The sequence below is a fragment of the Delphinus delphis genome, chromosome 10 (assembly GCF_949987515.2).
Source record: "Delphinus delphis chromosome 10, mDelDel1.2, whole genome shotgun sequence".
Taxonomy (NCBI): Eukaryota; Metazoa; Chordata; class Mammalia; order Artiodactyla; family Delphinidae; genus Delphinus; species Delphinus delphis.
This window is the reverse complement of record NC_082692.2, coordinates 10,685,034-10,709,426: the sequence shown is the minus strand read 5'-3', so window position 1 is coordinate 10,709,426 and position 24,393 is coordinate 10,685,034. Positions and strand designations below refer to the sequence as shown.

General features: G+C 44.9%; 1 protein-coding gene across 2 annotated transcripts; it reads right to left on the bottom strand.

Moving 5' to 3' along the window:
* Positions 1-4,696: 4,696 nt before the first annotated feature.
* On the bottom strand, positions 4,697-22,632 carry CD83 (CD83 molecule). Of its 2 annotated transcripts, none has more exons than XM_060023616.1 (5): positions 22,478-22,632; positions 22,270-22,385; positions 9,910-10,120; positions 7,683-7,789; positions 4,697-6,294 (listed from the first exon to the last, which is right to left on the bottom strand). In XM_060023616.1, the coding sequence occupies exons 1-5, from the start codon at positions 22,512-22,514 to the stop codon at positions 6,169-6,171; spliced, it is 597 nt and encodes a 198-aa protein (XP_059879599.1). In that variant the 5' UTR covers positions 22,515-22,632; the 3' UTR covers positions 4,697-6,168. The 2 variants fall into 2 exon arrangements, with proteins under 2 accessions (XP_059879599.1, XP_059879598.1); XM_060023615.2 differs by having other exon boundaries at positions 4,700-6,297; positions 22,478-22,631.
* Positions 22,633-24,393: the final 1,761 nt, after the last annotated feature.

The following is a 24,393-nucleotide window of genomic DNA, read 5'->3' as shown; positions in this document are numbered from 1 at the left end:
GAAGTGTTAAAAGGATGTTTTCATAGGGTCATTCTAGGCCCTTTTGTTAAGTTGTTTCTGGGAATGTTTTCTTAAAAAAACTCTATAGAACAGCTTTACAAGTTGCCACATTTCTTTATAAAATTTTTAAAACCTAATTGCAGTCCAATACAGAAATGAGAAAAATTGTGGTTCTAGTTTTATTACATAAATAACATTTCACCTCAGAGTTTTAAGAAGAGGAAAGGGTTTTATGCTAAAGAAAGTGCCACAATTCCTAATCATTTTAGACAATTGAGGAAGGGATGTATTTTACGGATTACTTGTATTATGAAGCAAATATTTTAATTATCTGTTATCTTTTTGTGTATTGCAAGAAATTTCTTGTTAGGGAACCAGATTTTTGGTGTATATAATGGAAAACATTCAAGTTGATAGTCTGAAATAACTCAGTATTTTGTTAATAAATGAGAAAATGTAAATTCAGTAATTCAATTTACTAACGTTTGAGAAAACCTTTTGGTCAAGTTTGGGGATTAATCATATTATTTAACTTCTTAGAGAACTTAAGTGTAAGTTCTATGACACGATCTTGAGTTTTACGGTAAGTAAGCATACAAGTATACATCTGCACACGCTATTTCATTATAAAATTTTAGAATTCGCTCATTAAATCATGTTCGATGTATGACTGAAGTCACGCAGGAAGTTAAATATCTCTAAATGTATTTTTTTTACAGTAAAAATACAGTGTTAATGTAAATCTTTTTCTGGAAGAACAAAAATGTAAATGCATAGTGAGATAAAAATAGTAAAATATTTTACTGAAAGTATTCTTTTTTTGGGAAAAAAGGTTCACGAAACCTTTAGGTGCTGCCTCCATCCTCAAATTTCTAAAATTTTAACATTTTCAAAGTCCAAGGACACATTTTATTATGGAGATTGTACAGGTTTTTTTTTTTGTTTTTGTTTGAACATTTGAAAGAATTTAGTCTAAAACACTTTGATTTAAACATTTTAAAGTCTTGGGGCTTCCCTGGTGGCACAGTGGTTAAGAATCCACCTGCCAGTGCAGGGGACACAGGTTCGAGCCCTGGTCCGGGAAGATCCCACATGCCGCGGAGCAACTAGGCCCGTGAGCCACAACTACTGAGCCTGCGCGTCTAGAGCCTGTGCTCCGCAACAAGAGAGGCCGCGAGAGCGAGAGGCCCGCGCACCGCGATGAAGAGTGGCCCCCGCTTGCCACAACTAGAGAAAGCCCTCGCACAGAAACAAAGACCCAACACAGCAAAAATAAATTAATTAATTAATAAACTCCTACCCCCAACATCTTCTAAAAAAAAAAAAATTTAAAATCTTGTTTAACAAAACTTTTATGTATCAATATGCCGTTTCCCTTTCATTGTAGAACTTGTTTATAAAAATTCATTCCTTGAAAAATTTGGATCCTTTTCAATATTAACTACAACATTTGTACTATGTTGCTTTTTAATATATTGAAAACAAAACAAAACAAAAATGAACAAAAAAGATGCAAACGTTTGCTATATCACTGTAAACACAGGAAAACGAAACCAAAAGAGCACAGATGTTTCCTCAGTCAGCCAATCGCTGATCAAATGTGATATCAAGTTATCTACAGGGAAAACAAGGAATATTCTGCTGGGACAGGGAAGTTGAGGCAGGACTGGGAGTAAGGATGTATAAAACCAGGTTTAATCATGTAACGTCTATGACTGTCCTCTTATAATTATTCAGAGCCCTCTTAGCTATTGTGACAGCTGTGACACATGGGAACCTTTTCTGTGGTCTAAGATGATTATGTTCTGTAAGTTATGTAGGGGTCAAGATGGAAGGGGTTGTTTCTTTCTTTCCATTCCATTATTTAAAGAAAGGAAAGGAGAACTAAGTAAAAACAAAATCAGATACATAGATAGATGATACATAGATAGATAGATAGATAGATATGGAGATAAGGGGAGAGAGATATCAGCTAGGATCATAAGAAAACCCAAGACTGAAAATTGAGAAGACAACATGTAGAAACCAGCTTGTTTCCATCTCTCCATTTCTCTTCCATTGATGCTCTGCTTCTTTGGGCTTCCATCAGCCTCTTGGATGGCCTTCCTGCTTCCTGTCTCCTCCAGCTCTTTCATTTCATCCTTCACTTTATTTTCCTGGTTATTGTCCTAGAAATGGATCTAATTCTATGGCTCTGCAACTCAGAATCCTTCCATACTGCCCCGCTGTGCAAATTCCCTACAGTAACTTGTCCATCTTCCATCATCGCCTCCTTCCTGCTTGGTCGGGGCTGTGGGTGCCCTACGCCTACAGAAACTCTCATACAATCCTCTGTTCAAGTGCGCTCTCTACCGTTTTACCTTAGAGATCGTGCCTCTGCCGTTCCCACCACCCCTGACCATTACTACCACTCAAAATCCTGCTTATCTCTCAAGTCCAAGTTCAAATGGAATTAGTTCTATAAATCCTTCTAAGGTGCTCCTAGATGAATGGGAACACTAGTCCTTTTTCTGTGTTCCCACTATCTTTGAATAATTCCCTAATGCTAAGTAAAACAAGTAGCTGTGCATATGGCTCTGAGCTCATTTCTCCTTCCACTAGATTATAAGCTCCTTGAAAGGAAGGACCGTACCTTGCTTTTTTTGAGTATTACACAGAGTGCCAGAGTGAATGCTCAGCAAATAACCTTAGGCTTAATTTCATCCATTCAACCCACACACAGAGATTACAAAAAGGCAGGTGGTAGAATTTTAATTTCTTATGCAATTTAAAGTTGAAAATTAGAAAAGAAACCCATCTGGTCTTGAAGAGATAACAAATAGCAATAATAGTCTGTGATCAAAGAACTGATTAATTGTATCTTCCCAACCAGTTAGATCAAATCTGGGTCTCAGGCAATCAGCTGAAAAACGATGAGAGACACTCGTTGTTGAATTAATCAAATAGCTCCTAAGATTTTTAGGCCATTGGGTATTTCACATAGGAAAGATGGAGAATTAAACGATTTACCAGGTAATGCAGCCAAATAAAGCTGCCAGTGAGGAAAGAGTCTGGGAACCAGACTGAATTTTTCTGAGACTCCCAATCCTACTGTGCTGTGGGGTTGAACATGAGTCTCAAGGACTCTCTGTGTCCAGAGGTTGCTGTGCGATCTCTTCTCCTGCAACCCCAGCAAACTATCAGGCTCTGTTGGGTTCTGTGAGGCTCAGTATTTTCTATGATGAAATCTGCTAAGAATTACTATGAAAACAAAACCCACAGGCCTTCTTTTGGGAGAACGTGGAGCTAATATTCATGTCCCTGTTTGTGTCTTGGGACATCCCAAGGTGAAATTATTATAACCGTAGATCTAATTCCATAGACAAAGCAGAGCTCTGAAAACAAAGCTCTCCCTGCCAACAGAGACAAAGAATAAATATGGTCCATAATCATCTACCTCCTCTGAAATACCTTGAAAGGCTTCAATGACGGCAGTGGAAAAGCAGCTCACTGTCCTTGATGAATTCTGCCCTTCCCACCCTGACCCTTCTCGCTCTCTCTCACCTGTTTCTCTTACACACACACACACACACACACACACACACACACACACGCACATGCACACACACACACACCTTTTCTTATACCAAAGACTAAGTATGAATGTTGAGTCTACCTGATTTCAAATTTCCATCATTTTTTTCAGTTTAAATCAATCCAAACTGATGAAGGGCACCCCCCTCCCTGGCCTCTCAGGTACTATAATTCTAATGACCATGAAGCACTTGGTTTCATCTTGTATTAATCCTCTGAAAGCAACATGACTCTCCCACCAAGTCAATTCTGTTTTTAACAAAAGCACTTTGTCAAATATTCACTGTCCTTGCTTTTTTTGTTCTCAGGTTAATCTTGTTCTAATGTTACTATTTGCCAGATACTGGGCTAGGCTCTTAGACATATTATCTCATTTAATCCTCACACAAGCCTAAGAAGCAGATACTACTTTTATTCTTATTCTGAAGTACCGCCAGCTGCGGCTTAGAGAGGTGAATCCCCTGTCCAAGGTGGTAAAACTTCTAAGTGGTGAAGCTGGGCGTCAAACCAGCTAAAAAGTCTTGAGTTCTTCGTTACCGTGCCAATAGTCTCGCCAGCATTTTTGGTAAAGCATTTGAGGATGGAGTTGATTCCACTGAAAGGGAATCTATAGCTTTTACAGACATATTACGGGCATTCATCTTCACAAAGAGTCATTTTCCAAAGTGGATTCACCTATAATGCTTTTATAACTATTACAACCACCAACCACTTGCACTAGATTGTTCTTACCATTGGGGGAGGGGAGGTAATGGAACTATTTGAGAATTTTGAGTGAAACCCCGTGAATCCCAGGTACAGAGCCCCTGACTCTACACATCCTTCTGAAGTAGAAACCGTCCTCCTTTCCATCCCTCCCACCTATGGTCACGCATGTGGTCAAGCTGATCAGGTACTGCCTGGTGGCAAGGCAACTCGAGGATGGATTTGGGAGCATCTTTGGGAAGAAGGGGACGCCGTTTCACAGACGTCTACCTGCCATAAATGCCCCCCCACACACACTCAGAGGAAGGACTCAGCCATGCTTTCAATTCTCGAATTTCATCTTGGGTCTGGTTCTCAAACTAGTTCACAGACATACCAGCACTCATCTCAAAGTCTTACGAGTAGTTTTAAATATAAAAGAGGAAAACACTCCCTCTTCACATGCATACGTTTAATACCATGAAAGCTCTGACAAAGAGGCAAAAACACCAAACTTGGCATCCCTTTTACTCCCTAATATTAGCATGGGCAATATTCTCTTCGGACAATAAGTAGGGAAAGGGCCAAGTCTGATAAGAGAAACCCGACAATTGCCAGAATGTCAATGGGACATCTGAGAACTCCCTTCTCCCCATGGCCTGGTGGCCCCTGAGTGTCCGCATCTTGGAGTACTTTTGGCCGGTGCTTCAAGAACAGACCATTGAACTGGCCTCACTTCCCCAAAGGAATTCATACAGAAGACTATGGGAAAGTGTCCTTTGTAGCCTTCTTTGTTTGGAACGATGGAAAACATAAAAAATGAAAAGCATTTTCTCATGCCCAGAACACCACTGCAGTAATAAGGATAACGACCTAAAGGAGTTTGGAATTTTGATAGTGCTTTATACTCTTTCAAAGAATTTTCACATACATTTTTTTCAATCAACTCATACATCAACCTTCTGGTTTACAACTGAGAAAGTAGAACCATAAGGATCTTGTCCAAGATCAGACAGCTAAGTAGTGGGACAACTGGGGCCAGCATCCAGTTTGCACAATTGGTCCAGCATTTTCATCAGGTCCCTAAATAGCTCTCCCTCCTATTGTCACAGTTTCCCACTTCTTCTCACCCTCCATATACAGGTTGCTTGTCAGTTAACAACGATATCTAACTGAAGATACAGATTTCAAAAGGAGAAGCAGCACAAATCCTTCTTTGACAAGTATACACAGATATAAAAATAATTGTGACATTCTTCTCTATTGCTTCTTTATGGATGCCTTTCCCATATAAAAAGGCCCTGTTGGGGACAGTTCATCGACCTGTTATTTCTGCGTACACATCATACTCCTTGGTAATAGCAGGGCCTTCATGCCGGGAAACTATTTGCTAAATATTTCCCTCTGTCTCTCAGCTTACCCTGTCACTTTCTCCCAGACATAAAACATCTGGGCTTAGACAAGAAAACACAGCAAATTCAGAGATGTTTTCCAGATGTGGAAGAGGACAGCTGCCCTCAAGGGTCTACACAGGGCCAACTCCAGGCATTCATACATCCCAAGGTCCTTTTCCAACTGCATCTCACCATAGCTTTTCTAAGACTGAAAAAAAAAACAAACCTGTCCAAGAGGTTGACCAGATAGCTGAATAAAACGCTAAGAAGGTCATAAAGAAGCAGCACTGAAAAGCACCCTGTAGGCGGCCCCGTGCTTTGCGGTCATGTCACAATTTTCAAGGCCCCGCTCACAAAAAGTGGGGTGGGATCCACTTTTGGATGTTTCAGTCAAGCGAAGGGCTTCACAGGAAGGATGGTGTGTTCAGTGTGGGGCCCAGGCTTCTCCTGTTCGGTGTGATGTGGATGCACACCACGGAGCCTTCAACCTTGGAAAAACAGTCTGCAGAAACCCTGCTCACACCAGTTCTGTCTTGTGAAGAGTCACTGGCTCCAAATGCTTATCTGGGGAGGTAACTGGGAGAAAAGCATGTTCCACGGCAGGTTTAAGAAAGTCTGGAAAAATACTCTGCTGTCGTGCAAACTTCTGAAAAATAAAATCAAAGAGATACGTTGAGAAGTGAATAATTGGAAAAATGCTTCAGCTGTCACCTGGATTTAAACTCCATTCATTAGGAGCTGACTGGACAGCTCATGTGGGAGCCCTCGTGATGCGGGCTACGTCGCTCACTCTACAGTGGGCTTGTGCTATTTCGCCGGTATCTCCAAACCTCAACCAGGAGTTACAGACTGGGGCCATTTCCAGACCCTAACACTAGGATTTCCTGCATGGAAAATCAGTGCCCAAAGAAACAGGCACTTGCCAACAAAAAACTAGAGTCACTCATTTTAAAAATTTACTGCCAGGTAACGCTAATTATCTTCTTATATGCAAATAACTCTAAAGACCAAGCTGTAAGTTCCCTGGGGGAAGGACATAGTTCTTATGCGTTTTTACATGCCCCCCAGTGCCTAGCATAATGCCTTATACACAGTAGGCGCTCAGTGGAGTCTTCTGATGGACTGACGTTTAAAATAGCAACCAGAGAGATGAGTGTTCGGCCAGCGTCAAGCAAGTGAACAGATGGGGCCAATGAGTGACTAGAACCAGCGCTGGAATAGCTCCTGGGTGACTGATGTCCTGGTCCCCAAATGGCCAGCACTTCCTGATATGCTGAGACATATGGGACAGATCACTTCCTAGTGGGTCAGGCCCAGAGCTGGCCCTGCTCCCCTACGACCACTGTCAACCCAGGTGACCAGCCACGCACAAACAGGCTTGGGGGGCAGGGAGGAGTCTAAGCTGGAGTCTGCAACCAGTAGGTCAAGGGCATGTCAAGGATGCCCAAGTACTGGCCAGCAGTCCTCTACCCCAGGCCACACCCTGTGTACCTCTGGCTTCTCAGGATTCATTCTTAAAAAGTGATATCTAAAATAGCAACCAGAAGTACCAAAAAAAAAAAAAAAAAAAAAAAAGTGGTGGAAGTACCAAACTATAAGAGGGAATCTCTAAGAGAAAAGAGCTCAAGGGCCAACCAAGGAGATGGATCCAACACCAGGGTGGCCGGGCTTGCTCACCTGCCTACAGAAAGAACAGCAGTCGCCCGGATGGTGGATGGGCAGGGTCCAACTCTCTCCCACCGTATCTACAAGGCCCGCTGGTCCCTTAGGAGGATCCTTTGGCATTTCACAAACTTCCACCGCTATCTTACTTCATTTTCTCTTCACAAGGCTGTGTGTGGAGCCGCCAGACGGAAAACAACCTGGGAGCTTCCCAGAGAGATTCTCACAGTCTGGGGGCCTCTGTAAGGCCAGGGTTCTGCGAATAGGTCTCTTGTCATTATGAAATGACTCACACTGTCTACAAAACGCATTCGATTGGTAACCCAGGTGATCTTTTAATAATGAGAGATGTTTAAGAAAGATACTTACGCAAGTGAAAATGATGAGTGTCACGTAGAAAATGACCAGAGCCAACAGCAGGACAACCTCAGCTCGGTATTTCTTAAAAGTCTCTTCTTTGCGTCCCTTAGAGCATCCTTTAAAAAGAAATATGTAAAATATGAAGCCGTTGAACAGGGCTCTTCTACCAGGATGCAAAAGCTAAGAATGTTTTGTTCTGGCTTATTAAAGTCCAATGGTCTCCCCTTCTTACCCTCACGTCTGTACCATGGGAAGGACATCGGTAATGACGGTGGTGGCCACAGCCGGCGCTCACACTCACCCTGTGCCTGGCTCCATGCAAAGGGGCTGACATCCAGCATCTCACTGAACCTTCAGGGGCAGGTCTGAGTACCCCAGTTTACAGAAGAAGGAGCCAAGGCTCAGAGAGACTGAGGGATTAAGGCAGGTGGCAGAGCTGCCCTGCTATTACGGAACATGTCGATGTGCCTTTGTAGACCTGTTAAAACTCCTCCACCAAGGCTGACAGCCAACGGGGGCTACAGACCAGCTCCCTGGGGGCTGCTAAAGGCTGTGGCCTCAGCCCCGGGAAGGGGGCAAGTGCAGGAGGAGGGAGGCCTTCAGCCCAGAAGGGGACAAGGCCGGGACAGCTTCTCCCCACTCAAGCACGACATCCAATGTGCAGCAAGCTTGCTCAGGGAGCTGGCTTGAGGACTGGGGCAGGAGAAGATGGAGTGAGGGTGACAGGAGGGGCTTCCGCCCTCAGGGCCACGATGGGCCTCCAGACAGCTGTCGACCCCTGAAACTGGATTCAGGATTTTATGCAATGGTCTGGGGATGGATTCTCACAGAGGCCTGGGACCCCAGAAGAGAAGGGCTGAGAGCCACTGATGGTTCTAACATTTAACGAGCATTCAGTACGCCCACCTCAGGCACCAGACTGAGCATTTCAGTGCAACATCTCATTCAACCTTCACCACAAGCCTGTTTTGTAGATAATATCAATATTATATTATCCCCATTTTAAAGATGAGAAAGCCAAGGCTCAGAGGTTTCCCCAAGGTAAGATGCTAATGAGCAGCTGAGCTAATATTTGAACCAGATCCCAGTGGCTCTAGTCTGACCACTCAACTTGTAGGCAGCACTGCCTTCGCAGAGGACGGAAAAGCAAGCCAGCTTTTCCCTATTCCTTTCCTCTCTGCTCCCCGCAGGACACGCCTGCCCTCTCTGCCCTTCCTGCCGGGCTGCTCCCATTTCTCATTCATGCGAACAATACTCACTGAGGGAGCGTACCACGGCAGGTACGGCAGATGCCACGAAGACAAACGAAGCAGCGTAAAGGGCTAGAGACTGAGAAGGGTATAGGGGGTCTGTGTGTGTGTGTGTGTGTGTGTGTGTGTGTGTGTGTGTGTAAGACAGTGAACCAAATCCAAACGCTGACCCCTAAGCAGTGATTGCGTTCTTGCGAGTGTGGGAATATTATCTCGAGTCAGATTCCTTTCCGCTTCTCCGTGGCAGGAGAAAGTAGCCATTGTACAAAGTCAGGGCCTCTGTAACAACATGTTCGTCATTTCAAGCCCCAGCCACTAACAAGAGTTGGGCCAAAGTCAAACGCAAGGCGTATTTTAAGCTACATAAAGAAAAGTTATGGAAAAAAGTCCAAGGAGATAATCCTTGTCTTTATACTTGATTCCTGGTCTTACTGCATAGAGCAAAAATGTGCCTTCTGTCACGGGAACGCTATTTTCTTGCTGTACCCTTTTTCTTTGGCTTGAGTTGAGGTATTGGGACATTCAATTGCTGTAAAGTGGGAGAGGAATGCTGTTCTCATGTGAAAAAGGTGGAAACATGAAGCAGCTCCCTTAGGCCAGGTTAGAAAGCCCCCAATGAGTAGAATATTACACAGTTATCTGATCTATTCGGGAGACTACCCAGTTTCTCTGTCTTCCAAAAATTAGACTTGGAAACTTCCTATTGGCTCCGAAGGACTCTTACATGAGTAAGAGTTGTTTGACTTAGTCACCTGACTACCTTTGGCATCCACCCCAGTCAGGCTGGGGTAGATCTGTCCTTATTAAAAAGAAAGTAGAGAAAGTTATGACATCCTTGCAGTAGGATTTAGCTTTCAGCCACAGATATTATCCAAAGCTTCTGAATTACAGGGTAAACTTGGATTGAGGGGATCAAGTTTAGGACCTACATACAGAAAGTGCCCTGCATACTGTAAGGAGAAAACAGATGCCGCAGATCACCTCACCTGTCACTTTCAAGATCATGGTGCCACTGAGGTTTCTCTGCCCTTCTGGATCCACCAGAGTGCACCTGTAGGTCCCCGAGTTGCAGCTGGTAGTGTTTTGGATCCTCAGGGAATACAGCCTTTCCCTGGGGGCCTCTGAAGAGGCCCTCTGCTGATAGTACTGCAGGTCTTCCTGGGGCACCTCCATCCTCTCTGCACTGCCATTTGTGAGCTGTTAAGAAAGAATCATATACAGACTCAGAGACACAGAGGACAGACTTGTGGTTCCCAAGGGGGAGGTGGGTGGGTGAGGGATGGATTGGGAGTTCGTGATGAGCAGATGCAAACTAGTATATAGAGGATGGATAAACAACAAGGTCCTACTATATAGAGCAGGGAACTATATTTAATATCCTGTGATAAACCATAATGGAAAAAATATGAAAAAGAATATATATATGTATAACTGAATCACTTTTGCTGTACAGTAGAAATTAACACAACATCGTAAATCAACTATACTTCAATAAAATAAATTTAAAAAACAAGAATCAAACCACGTCATGCTTTACTGCCAGAACCTATAAGCACTGGGCCTCCACGTCAAGGTTATGCCTCTTGTTTTCATAAACTCCATCCTCAGCTAATTGTTTTAAAACAAGATACTGTGTGTGTGTGTGATGCCTGGGGGAGGAGGAGAGAATCTAGGAGAATTCTTTAAGGCTCCATCTTTTTTAGAATAAGATCAGGACTGCATTTTACGATTCTCTGTACCCCTACGTGAAGGAGAGAGTGTCCCTATGGACGATAACCGTGTGTCACTGACGACTGTGTAATGACGCGTATGAATCACACTGAATCACACTCTCTTGCTGGTTGTTCTCTATTCAATGTTCTCTTGTTTTCGTCAGATACCAACTCACCCACTGACTGATTCTTATTTTTGTAGCCCGGCCTTTTATTTGGAAACGTTTCTAAATCTGTTAAGGTCATTGCCAAACAACTCAACAGAAAACACAGAGATGCAGATGAGCAATGCCTCTCATGAAGTCACCCTGTTCTTCAGAGACTGCGTACCTGTGGGGTCATCTGTGACGCTGCAGGATGTACCATGCTCACGCCTCCGCTAAGGCAGGAAGACAGCTGACAGCAGCGCCACGTGGAGATTTTATGTGTCAGGTCACTTGGTAGTAATATCAAGATATACATGGAAGGGCAATTACGGCTTAAATCATTGTACCCAGGATGGACCAGCCCAGCTGGGGTAGATGGCAAATTTAGCCAAACTAACTGGCTGGTTTTTTTTCCCTGAACAGTCTTTGCAATTAAACTGGTGGGGTCTTTCCATCATCTCCTACTTCCACGATTAAGCACACATCACGTTCACCATCAATTCCCTTCTTCCCCAGATATATTTTTAATTTGTCTAGTTAACTTGCTCGTTGATCCTCCACTGAAATGTTTTAAAGCTTCTAAAACTCATTTACATAAACAGTAAAGCCAATCACCGTTTTCAGTGTGCAAGGGCAGCCCCGAGCCCTTTGCTGGGTGGCTGGGGAACAGCAGGGAGCCTGGGATTCAGTGGCATTCCTTCCCTGTCCCCAGCGTAGTGGCCGCACCAAAGGGACCCCTTAGGAAAAGACACCGCAGTCAGACACTGCTGCTGTCTTTGCCTGCACCTGCCGCTGTTTAATCTCCTGTACTGGGAGCACCCTACAACTCCTCTCCTACTTTTCAAAAGGCAATCAGCACAGGGAAATAAATAACCAAGGAATGGGGGGAACACCCAGTGAGGCAGAGGCAGCCCAGGACAGAAGACATACATGCACATACACACACACCCCCTCCTTGGTTTCTGCTTCATGTCTTAAGTCGGGGAATGCACCTTGAGGTCCACGGAAAGCTCAGATTCCAGCTTCCACGGCTCGGGCTCCTATGGGCATTCCTGTGGAGTGGCCTGCAGAGACATCTGGTGGCTAATTTATCGCTCCTGCAAGAAACCCTGCTTCATTCACTCCTAGCACTGGGCTGAGACTAATAGCTTTTCTCAGGCAAGGTCTACGAACGTAAATCCCATTTCCTGACAGTCCTTGTGCTGAAAGGTTCCTTCCAAAATAATCAAGACTGGGGCATTTAGGTGTTCAAAAACAGAGCAAGAAAACAAGCAAACAAAAAAAGGAGGTGTGGTCAAGGAACCTCAGGCGTCCAACTGATTTTAGAACACGTCTGAGTTAGACCAGTTTTCCCCTTTTCCAGTCTGATTAAACCAAAAATTGCAGCCTTATCACGTGACTGCACCTCTCCCCTCCTCTGCTGCCTGGCAGAAGTGCTCCCTCTGACCAGAGCGTTTGATGGGTCAGGTGCCCAGGACCATCCCGGGCCAACCGCTTCCAAGACTCCCTCCCCCACCCCCCCCCCAAGGCCACTTTGAACTAATTAACTCAGCTTAATCTCTGCAGTCCCCACGATGCTGTCTCAATCTGCTTTTCTTTTCTAAATTAACCTCCAAATGTGTTCAACTCAGATGTCATTCCAATGGATTTCACTGGAATTGAGTTTTGTAGAAATTCCTGCATCCCAAAAGATGGAAACTTGTCTGCAACAATCATTCTGGGATTTTCTACCTCAGATTTTCTCCTTAGGGCGGTCTTCTCTCCTATCCAGTGACCCCTCCCTCAACTCAAAAAGACCTATCTGAAAGTCAAGATCAAAAAAAAAAAAAAAAAAAAACAAAACACTGAGAACCCCTCTGGAGCTGGTGGAAATATAAACTATTGTGTTTTATTTACATAAAGATGGCCCCTTTATCACGCTGGCTGCTGGGAACTGCTGAAGCAAGTACGTGGCGGTGATCAGAACTGACTGGCAGTGGCCTTCTGCCTATTTGCAGAAGAGAATTCATTTTAAAAATCAGCAGTAACAACAAAAAGTAGTTTATGTGATGGTCAGATTTCCACGGGTCTCTGAAAAGAACCTCCAGAGAGGTTATTTTACAATGGCAAAGCCAAGGCAGGGTGAAATCATAAGAATGAAAGTAAGAGGTAGGGGAAAGTCAAAACGAAGAACCCCAAAGCAGCCTGCAGAATTCTGATTTACTGAACCACCACAGCCATCAGTGGGATCGTGGCAAACTATCTCAGCTCTCACGGGGTCATCTTCCAATGGCCCCTTCCTGAAAGATCCAGAGAACTGAGAGAAGTACTGGCTTAACCTGGGACCTCTGGCCAAAGTGATGAACAGCTCTCTGTGCCCGATAACTACCTGTAATAAAAGGAACCTTCTGTAACTTCACACAGTGCGCATGGAAATAGTTCAGAACCTTCCTTCTAGCTTCAAGCTGCAGGTATGTACATAGCCTATTCCCCCTTCCTCTACAGCCACAAAAATAGTTGTAGTTTCCATGTTAACGTCACACGCTCAAGGTGCGAGTGCAGCGCGAGCAGTACCAAGAGACTTTATGCAAAAGTTCACCTCATCGTCTTCAGCACCGTGGCCAAGCAGCCATCAGCCTGCAGTATCGGGGGAGTGAGCCGTGGCCCAAGCAGCACTGTTCAAGAACCGAAGGAATTTCAGGGGGAGGAACATGGAATAACAGCAAATGGGCCATCCTCAACTTCGCCTGGTTTTATGAATTCTCATAAACATCTGAGCTGGCTCAAAATAAACCACTGGCAAGAATGACTCTCAACATTCCAAATCTAAAAGTGTTTCATTGCCTCTCTGCAAAAGCATTTGAGGAAATAGTCATTTATAACAAAAGGAACCCGCAGATTCATTCACAGCCGAGTGTCACTCACAGGAACTATTTGACGCACACTTTGCGACGCTCATATTGCAGAGGGCTACACCACAGCACACTGTGGGCAAATTAATTCCTCAAAACACGCATCCAAATTATGTTTTGAAAGTCCACATTCCATGCATTAACTCTTATGCTGACAAATTTTATCTTTCTGGTTGAATTAGAAAAGGCAAAATATAAGACATCTCATTTTCAGTAAAGCCTACGGACTTTTGTCTCAAGGCCTCCAATTTGACTAAATAATTTAAATACCATATTCCTTCTCTAAGATGGAGATCTGACCTTAAGGAAACCACAAGCCCTAAATTAAGATAAATTCTCTTTAATTTGCCGAATACTAAACCAAGCAAATACAAGTAGTAATTTTAAACGCATGTGAATTGTTTTTTTTAATGGTGGATAAATTTGAACTAGAAAGAAATCAAATAAATATCTAAATATGGCTGAAATTGAACCTATATTTCAGCCAAATCCCTATTGTGAAAAGGGATTTTTTTAGAAGTTTACATAATTTTATCCACATATATGCTAACTTCCTAGATTACCATCTTTGGATATAAGAAGACAACAGCTCCATTCCTATTGCAAAGAATTTTGATTCCACAGCCTTGAAATCCAAATTTATCATGCGTGAGATCTGTTAGGAATGTGATAGGAAAGTAAAAGAAAAGGGAAGACATTTTTTTGAGGAGAAAAATGTGTGCATATATATATGCATATAAATATTTAATCTAACAATTTAATTAAACATATTTAAAGGAATGGATGTTAGTATTTAAAGGTGGTATGAAATTAATCTGATATATTCCAATCACATCGAACATCTTTTTTTTATTGCATTTCCCATGCACTAACATTCATGTACCTTGGTTTCCAACTCAATTAAAGTGCCAATATAATCCCCCTTCATCATAAAAACAGCTCTTTATAACATGCAAAATAGTTTGGCTCAGAGGTTGATGTCATAATGGGGGTAGAATGTATAAGCATTAACATCGTATTTTTCTAAGTGTAGTTTTATTGGAAAAATGATTTTCCACTTTGAAGTTTACTGGGTCTAACAGACAGAGCTGGATTTATGGCTGTTAACAGAGTTATGAGTATGACAGAGGCAACGTAATTAAGAGCACAGGCTTTGGTGTTGGACAGACGTGGAAACAAACCCCAGCCCCACCATGGCTAGCTCTGCTCTTGGCGAAGGGCCTGGAGCTCTCAGGCTTCGTTTGCTCCCCTGAGCTGGGGGAGGGTAACTACACCTCCCAAAGTTGGTGTGAATATATCTGTGATGAGGTAGGTGGGTACTGTAGCATAGTGTCAATCACACAGAAAGCGCTAAAAATGTTACCACTGAGTTCCAAACAGTTCCCTGCATGTAGGAAATATTCAAAAAGTATTTATTTAATGAATGAGTGAATTTTAGACACAATGAGGAAGACACAAGGGCACTAGCTCTGGAATCAGAAGACCTGGAGTCAAGCATCAGGTAGCTGGGTGGCTTTACCTCTGACTTGGATTTGCTCGTCTGTAACTACCTTACTTCCCTCATGGGGTTATTTTAAGCATCAAATGAGAAAACACATAATAGTGCTTCATAATCGGTAATGTTGGTAACAGGAATTGTTGTTGTATCCAGTAGCTTTCTACTCCACCCACCCATTCAGTCGTTCCTTCCAGCTGATACTTCCAGTCTCCTCTGGCAAAGCTGTTCTAGAAGTCCCAATCTCTGCTCTAGGGAGAAAGTTTTTCTGCCCACAAGGTCTCCAAAATAACCACAACATTCGGAATTTCTAAGCCACCATCATAACGTGGAAAATACCCTTTGGAACTGGGCTTTGAAGGCAACGTTGGGCCACTCACTGTTCATGCCAATCGTCCTTCTTCCATTAGTTTCTTGGGGGTCCTGCTGGACCGGGAGGGGCATCCTTACGGGCTCTGAGTTCACGTCCTTCGGAGGGCACTACATCTGGTTCTAGAAAAGGCACACTTGACTCTGGCCTGACCTCCGTGACCAGAGGGAATGGTTCTGATGGATCCGTGACCCAGTCAAAGCCACTTAAGTATAATCTGACATTGTTGAGATGGAAGAGACACAGTCTTTTGCTTTGCACTTGATCTCAGGAGGACAGACAAGTCTCCAGTTACCGGCTACTATCTCACTGCCACGTGGAGGCTGATAATAAAACCAACACGAAGGAAGGAAAAGTTGAGAGACAGAAAGTCACCGAACCCTGAGGATATTCACGAACCTCCAAATTTAGCCTTACCGCAAATTGAGTGGCTTAAGACAACAGAAACTTATTCTCTTACAGTTCTGGAGGCCAAAGGTCGGATATCAAGGTGCTGGCAGGGCCGTGCTCTCTCTAGGGGAGAATCTGTTTCATGCCTCGCTCCTGGCTTCTGGTATTGCTGGAGACTGGCATTCCTTGGCCTGTAGACACATCACTTCAGTCTCTGCCTTCACCTTCACGTGCTGTTCTCCCTGTGCATCTGTCTCTGTGTTTCTGTTTTCTTATAAGGACACCCGTCATTGGATTCAGGGCCACCCTAATCAAGTGTGGCCTCACTTTAACTTGGTTACATCTGCAAAGATCCTGTTTCCAAGTAAGGTCGCACTCACAAATACCAGGGATTAGGACTGAGACATAACTTTTTTGTGGGACACTATCTAACCCACGACATCAGGCATAACTGAAGTAGGAACTATATTTTGATTTTTAAAAATTATTTATTTCAACCACATGAGCCAATATATTCCCTTTTCTTTAAGCTAGTTTTGATTGGATTACAAGCCTTCACAACAGAAAGATTCCTAATTGATAGGAGCACCTTGCCCCACTCCAGAAATAAATGTGGCACATGCGGGGCTGTCTCCACGTGGCTCCAACCTCAAGGCCAGTCCTGCTTTGTCACTCAGGCTCACATGCCCCCCACGGCTCGGTGAAAGAGACACCAGGGTGTGACTGGACTCAGGTCCTTTGTTCTCCAGAACTGACCCAGTGAGTCAGGTCCTAGGTGAACATGAATTATCTATGGCAATGAGCATCTATCTTTTCCCATAGGTTTTCCCCATCTGGACCAATAATCCTAGACAACTACCAGTTCTTCTGGAATCTATCTTCTCTTGGACAATTGGGACAAGAACGTGCAGTAGACTAGCTGGTGCTTCACAAAAAGAGCAAGTGGTAGTCACAAGCCTTGGGCTCTTACTTCTATACCTACCTAACTACACGACACACACAGAAATTTTACCCAAGTATACCCCAGTGCAACAACAAGAATTAAAACTATGCTTCAGGTGTAAAGAGTCTTAGGGAAGTACTTTAGTTCGGCTCTGGTTTGAGCTAGCGCTGTCGGTAGAAAATCTGAGGTTATCCCGAGAGTAGCCAGGAAGGACTTATGGAAACAGTTTCAGGTGGAGGAACCCTCTTTTTAGGTAATGTATCTCTTTATAGTCCTGCCCTTCATAAAACCTTCCCTGATGTCACTGAGACCTTCTTCTAACTTCCTCTTCTTTGTGTAGTGACATAACCAAGTACAGAACTAACATACTCGGTCCTCATGTGACTCGGGTTCCCCCTTTTATTTATGGAAAACAAGTGCTGGCAGTTTTTTCTCTTTAACTCTCAGCTGCCCTTTTCCTCCCTACCCTCTTCCAAGCTGAAAGATTTTTAGCAACTTTGCTGTGTCTCATCATTGTCCAAAAATGTCAGCGCTCCATCATTCTCCTCTGGATGGGACTTCTTCTAGAGACTGGCCCACTCCTCCCTAGAACCATGTGGACAACAGGACTGGTGACCAAGAGAGAAGGGGAGGTGACCCCAGGAATGAGCTTCAGCCTCCCTGAGTTAACCCGACGGCAGCTTCACTGCAGTGAAAGACTAAAGCTTCCCTCTGAGATTCATCTTCCGGGATGAATTATAGTCTGTCTTTCACCACAAGAAATACGCTTTTCCTCTGACATAGTTTGCACGATGTTATCCTCCTTGCTTAAAAACTTTCAAAGGCTCCTTGCTGCCGAAAGGACCAAGTTCAAGCCCTTATAATTCAGCATTCGGGGGTGTTCACAGTCTGTTCCCAGCCTGCTTGCTGGCAGTACCTCCCAGTCCTCTGTGGTATGATTCTCCCTTCCAGATCATTAGTTTCCCCTCAGTCCCCCCAAATGCGTGTGGATTCACGTGTGCACGCCCTTGACAGTCCTCTGGCACAAGGTCCATCCTGGTCTTAGGATGGCTATTGCCAGGCGCAGGGCTTGGCACACGTTTGGGACATAGAAATATTTACGAACTGAGGAAAATGTAAATACGGGAGACATCTGAAAATTCACTTTTTGCCTTTCATAGTCTGACCTAAAGGTTATTAATCAGGTCAAGTAGTATAGGTGCCAATGGGGATGGTATGATTTTTCTTTGATGCTCACACAGGCACTGTTTTCGCATTTCAATGTTTCGGCGCTTCTGTATTTAATGTAGAAATGTTTCCTTTTTCTCCTAAAACATCTCAAATCTATCTTAAAACACACGTCACTCTAGAATCAGGTGAGTGCAGGGAGCGGCATGCATTGTCTCCTTCGTGGGTCCATCAGGGTTGGTGGCTGTACAGATGCCATCTGCCCGGGCCATTCATCAACCCTAGCCCATCCGAAGGCTCCTCCTTAGCACTTCCTCGCTTGGGGGCTCATTGTCACACAAGATGCTAGAGACAAAAAAACAGGACTCCACTGAATAGGAGATTAGCAACATACATGGAGGACAGCTCATAACAGATCAAGGACAGGCAATGTCCGTGCAGCGACTGTCCTGGAACTTTAGAAGTAGCTTCATGCGAGCCCAAGAATCTGCTCTCCTTCAGTCCCCAGGAGAGCCCATGACCTGCCATAGCTGCATCTCTCCTAAATATTGTAAAGTTCAAGTCTGATCTATTCTCTGAAATCGTGGTCTCACTTCCCCCTTCTCCCTTCCTTTGGAAATCATCTAGAAAGGGCACTTGTCTCGTGACGCACCTCTGTCCTCACCCCCGTGGTGTCACTCAGAGATGACACTATATATCCTCTTTCATTATGCCTCACCCTAGGGTGCTGGGGCTCCCGGCACGATACGAGAGAGACGGTGCTACGTCGCCCTCGTAAGTAACCACTCATTACGAGCAGTGGCGAACTTCAACCACGCCTGAACACTCCATTCATCCAGTGTCATCCTCCCCTTCCAGACCTAGTGCAGCCTCATTAAAGAGAGTGTGAACCCGCTCCGCATGCAGCACAGACGGAGCTCTTTAAGGGATGTCCTTACTCCTGGCAGACATGGGACTGGGCTATGACCCTCTTGAGCTAGAATCTAACCCAAGGTCACAGCCACGTTCTTCTACTTTGGTAGAAGAGTGATGGACCAATGTCTCTTTGCCTCAGAATAGCTCAAAATACCTCCCTCAACAACCACAGTCTATTCCCAATCCTAAGAGCTAAACTGAATGGATATATACCGCATTCACTTTTCTACTTCTTCCCAATCATTCACTCTGCCTTCAAAGGTACAATACGGGAAGGGATGAGAGGAGGCCCCGTTCTTGGATCCCAGTTGGGAAGACATCAGTCCACAGGAAAGAAGAGTTGGGCTAACAGGAATTGGGCTATCTCTGCCTACTCCTGGCTCTACCTTTGACCCCTGGGCATGTCTATATTACACCCCCCGCCCAGTCCCCTGTCATTGTACCTTTGAAACAGAGAGAATAAAATGGACACTGTTCCCAACTCACCCTAATGTTGCAAACGCTAAATGGATGCCATCTGCTCCGAGCCTTTTGGTAAAAGGCACATGATAAGAAACACATGGTTTACATGGGTCCTTTTGTTAATCGTAAGTAATCAGTGCCAACTGGACAGTGGCAGGATGCTCTGTGGTGCCGGAGAACTGAGTGGTAAATGGATTTTTAAATTGTGAGTCGTTATAACTGTAATTGTGATATGCAGAAGGCCTGCAAGAATGCGATTCAATCTGGCGGACGGCGAAACCCCACACTCCAGGGACTCTCTGCCTACTTGATCCGCAAGCAGCCTACAACTGTGCAAAGTGGTTTTACAAACCACCCTACTGATGAGCCAGCTAGGCTGGCTGTGGTCACCAGGCGTAAATTCCTCACTTCATAGCTACCTCTCCGCATCACTGAAACATTTTACAAGAAAGTCGTGGGAGGAAATGACAAGATAATCTTCTGTAAAATGCAGAATTTCAGCATTTCACCACTGGCCTTATTTCCAGTACACTCTAACCATTTTTGTTGTGCAAGCACAATCGATGCAAAAGTATAATTACTGGGCTGGAAAATAACAAACATCTACAGAATACGCTGAGATCTGTTCAAAAGTACTTGAAAAATAAAGCATATCACTTTCAAGGTATCTGATTAGTTTTCTGGCATAGCATAGCTCTCCTATCCACCATGACTCAATCACAGTTTCCTCCTTAAAAAAAATAACTAGGGTATGAGTTTTCAATGACCCTACTCCACGGACCAACAGAAAAAAAGAGAATGCCAAGAGACTATTGTCTTTTTCTCTTAACAGAGCTTTGAGAGACCTTCAGGGTCTTTAAAGCTTGCAAGAACTGTGTTCAACAAACAAGCACATACATTATAGAGTTACATCATCAGCTGACAGCCAAGGAAAAGTCAAAGGTTAATCACTCTGGTTTACTGCATCATTCCAAATGACCTCGTGCAAGATTTAACTTGACAACTGTTTGAACTTTACAGTCTGAAATTTCATCTACTTGTTTCATGAGTACTTTGTAATTACTCCCCTGGGGATATTAATATTGTTTTCCCTTTTTAATTGCTCTCTGAAAGGGATAGTGGTTTCATGTTTTTCCCCTCCTTTTAGATAACCAAGTCCCTGCCTGGCTAGCCCAAAGACACTTTCATTTTCTTTAAGTAATTAACAGAGAAAACAGAAATAACAAGATAGACCTCTAAGAACCTAGGCTGTGGAGCCAGACTGCTTGGTTCAAATCCCACCTCCAGCGATTAGCCCGCTGTGTAACAGTGAGCAGATTATTTCACTCCCTAAGGCTCAGTTTCCTCATCTGTAAAACAGGAACAGTAACAGTATTGATCTCTTAAGTCCATTGGAAGGATTGGAACAGCTGATGTACATAGATATTTACCTCAGAGCTTGGCAGATGGTGAGTACTCAGATAATATTGGTTTTACAATATTTTTATTTACATACTATTGTTTTCACAAGGGAACAATTTTGGAATTGCTGTGTTCTCTGATCCCACAGTGAATAAGGTGGAAATGAAGTAGGAATAATAACAAACCTACTTTCATACACAATGCAGCGTCCCGAGGCCCCAGCACCGTTTCCACTGTGCATAATCATAAAGGGTCTGCCTGAATTCACTGAGCATCTTCAAAATTAGCAGGGCAAACACTGGGTGCCGTGCAGGATACACAAAAGCAGTGGCGCAGCACTGTCCCCAGGGAACTGACAATCTGGTTAGGAGACACACACACACACACACACACACACACACACACACACAAAGAGGTTAACGGTCCTATGCTGCCTTGTTAAATGGCTAGATACTTGTGCAGGTTCTTACAGCATCTTTTACGGTGGGCAGAAGAAAACCCAGCATTTTGTGGAAAGCTACAAACGCACAGAGATTTCCTGCAAGGTAAGATGACAAATCAGTGAGCTCCGCAGAGTAAGGCTGGGATATCACAGTCATGGTGCTTCAGCCAGAGGTGCCACTGTGGCAGTAACCTCATTAAAGGCAGGGAGCATCGGCAGCAAAAAAAAAACAAAAAAAAAAAAAACAGTGACAGCAAACAGTGGCTGCTTGGGTTTCCAGTGCCACCAGAACCACAATCTTAGAATCTGCAAAGGTTCCAGTTCAGAGGAAACCTTAAAAAAGCCTCAGTCTGACTCAATTCTCTTACAGTAGGGACAGTGACACTGTTCTTACACGCGGGGAAGCCTCTGTGCACCATCACAGACGCCCTCCTTGCTGGACCTCTCAGGACGGCCAGAGGGAGGAGGCCAAGGGTACCCCAGAACGGGGATGACAGATAACTACCACCTAAGAAACAAGCCTATCACTTCTCTCTGGCACTCCTTCCTCTCAAGTTGCCCCCTTCCCGCCTCCCCAAACGTATGAGCACCACCGTCACAAAACACCAGAAATCAGAAATCCGGGAGACCTTCCTCCCGTCCAATGCCAGATCTGCACTAGCTGCTTTCTCCCTGGCCTGCTGTCCATAACCACAGGTGGCCTCTGGAATTAATCCAAATAAGAGGTTCTCTGCCCTCCACAACGTCTTATTTGGATCATTCATCTCAGGACCACCTTTAGAGGCAAGAAGATTGAGGTCCCCGGCGGAACTAAATCTAAGTCGGCCTGTACCTGGATGCGGCTGGGCTTGGAGCGGTGATGGGAGAGGCGTGTGGGAAGACCGTGTACCGAGTTCAGCTATGGGAGATGCCCCCGAACCCGAGCCATAGAGGGTCGCCAGCCCCAGGAAGGTGGTTGCCCGGTCTGCAATTAAACCACCCAACCCTAACTCGCCTGCCGCGCCGCGCTTACCTTGGCCCAGAAAACCACGTAGCGGACCTGCGGGTCCCAGGGGGCAGTGCAGGGCAAGTCCACATCCTCCGAACAGGCCACCTTCACCTCCCGCGCCGCGGGCACCAGACTGCAGGCTGCAAGAGGGAGAGAGAGCGGCGTGAGCAAGCGAGAAAAGGGGGTGTCCCGGGGAGGCGGGCGGGGGGCGCCGGGCGTCCGCGGGCCCTACCGCAGCTCAGAAGCAGGAGCTGAAGGCCGCGCGACATCGCTGGGGACTGCCGGCGTGGGGCCCCGGAGCTGCCTCTTGTACCCGCACGCACCGGGACTGCCCCGGGCGGCAGTCCCGGGGGATCCCCGCGGGCGGCGGAAGCGGCGGCGCGCCTCCCCCGCCTCCGCCACCCGGGGCGCCCCGGGCCCGCCCCCGCTGCCCCGGCCCCGCCCCCGCGCTCGGCCCCGCCCCCGCGCCCCAAGCCCGCGTCGCTGCTGCTGCTGCTGCAGCTGCTGCCGCCGCCCAGCCGCGGCAACAGCAATCTCCGAGGAAAGCACCGCGCCCGCGGCTTGGCAAACCGCGCGCGCACGCCAGACACCTTCCCGCTGACCCTCCAAACAGAGCCGGGAGCCAGGCCAGCCGAGGCTGTTAGGTCTTTTGCACGGAAGCGAAACAAGGTTCCGAGAGGAGGAGCAGCTCTCCCGATCGCCCAGCTGCCAGTGGTGACATCACAGTGAACCCAAGGACTCGCCTTTCTCCAGGTTCTGTGATCATCAGACTAGGTTTCCCAAGGAACCCGGCTAATCCGTCATACTTGGCCCCCGGCCTTCTGGCGTTGTCCGTCCATATCATGCAGCCTGTTTAAATTATTTCAACAAAGAAGAACATCTCCTATTAAAACGAAGGTCACACACACACACAGACACACACACACACACACACACACACACACAGAAAATGTATGAAAAAGATTTTCTTTAATCCAGAAGAAAATAAAATTGCCTCTAACCATCCCGAAGTAACCTCTGGTAACATTCTGGTGTCTTTGCTTCAGTGCATAGATACTGCACGTGCTGTTTTGTAATCTACTTCATATTAGCTTAATATTCTGCAAGAGCTTCCACATCATTAAAAAGAATCAAGAGCATCATTTTGATGGCTACATAATATTCCGTCCTACAGTTGTACCATAAATTAGAACCTATTAGTGTTGGACATGTTTAGTCTAGGGTTAGTAGTCTAGATAATGTTAGTATTAGTTATTTCTTTTACTATTATTAAAATACAAACAACAGTGTCATTGTTATGATGAACTTCTGTGTAGATAAATTTTTGCTCTAATATAGCGTATTTTCTTAGAATAAATACCTAGAGGACATTGTACCAGGTCAAAGGGGATTTACGATTTTATTAACTGTTGGCAAAATAACCTCCACAGAGGTGTCCTCAAACTACATTCCCACCTGCAGTGCATGAACATGCCTCTCTCCCAACACTCTTGGCAACGCAAGCTGTCATGGAACTTTTCCACCTTTGTCCATTCAAGGGGTTAGAAAGAATTGCATCACATGACATTTTCATTTGCCCTGGGAGGTGGCTGTACCAATTGACAGTCACACTAGCTCTGTGCCAGTGCGCTTTCCCCATAACCCCCACTAAAACTGATGTTTTAATTAAGAAATTTTTAAAGATACAAAAATAGGTACAGAAAATAAACATATGTGTATGCGATAGATTCTTAACTAAACATCTGTCCCTTGCTAGATCCCATACCTGCATTTAAGCTTTCTTTCAATTTTTCAGTGTTATAAACAATGTTGCACAGAGCTGGGGATGCTCAGGTCTTCTGACCCAGCAATCCCACCGCTTTATTAAATATTGACATCTTGTTCTCCAAAAGGTGTGTGCCCATTTATACCCTCCTCAGCAGGGCTTGGCATCACCAGATTCTTTTTCATGTGTGCCAATGTAATGAATATGAAATGTTAGTTCCCTTTTGTTTAATTTACATGACATTGATCACTAGGAGGGAGGAAAATCATTTCTTATGTTTTGAGGCCATTGGGTGTCCTCATATCATTTGGCCTTTTCCACTGGAGCTGTTTATGAATTCTGGGCCAAATCCTTTCTTGGTAAAGTGCGTGCCAAAGAGCTTC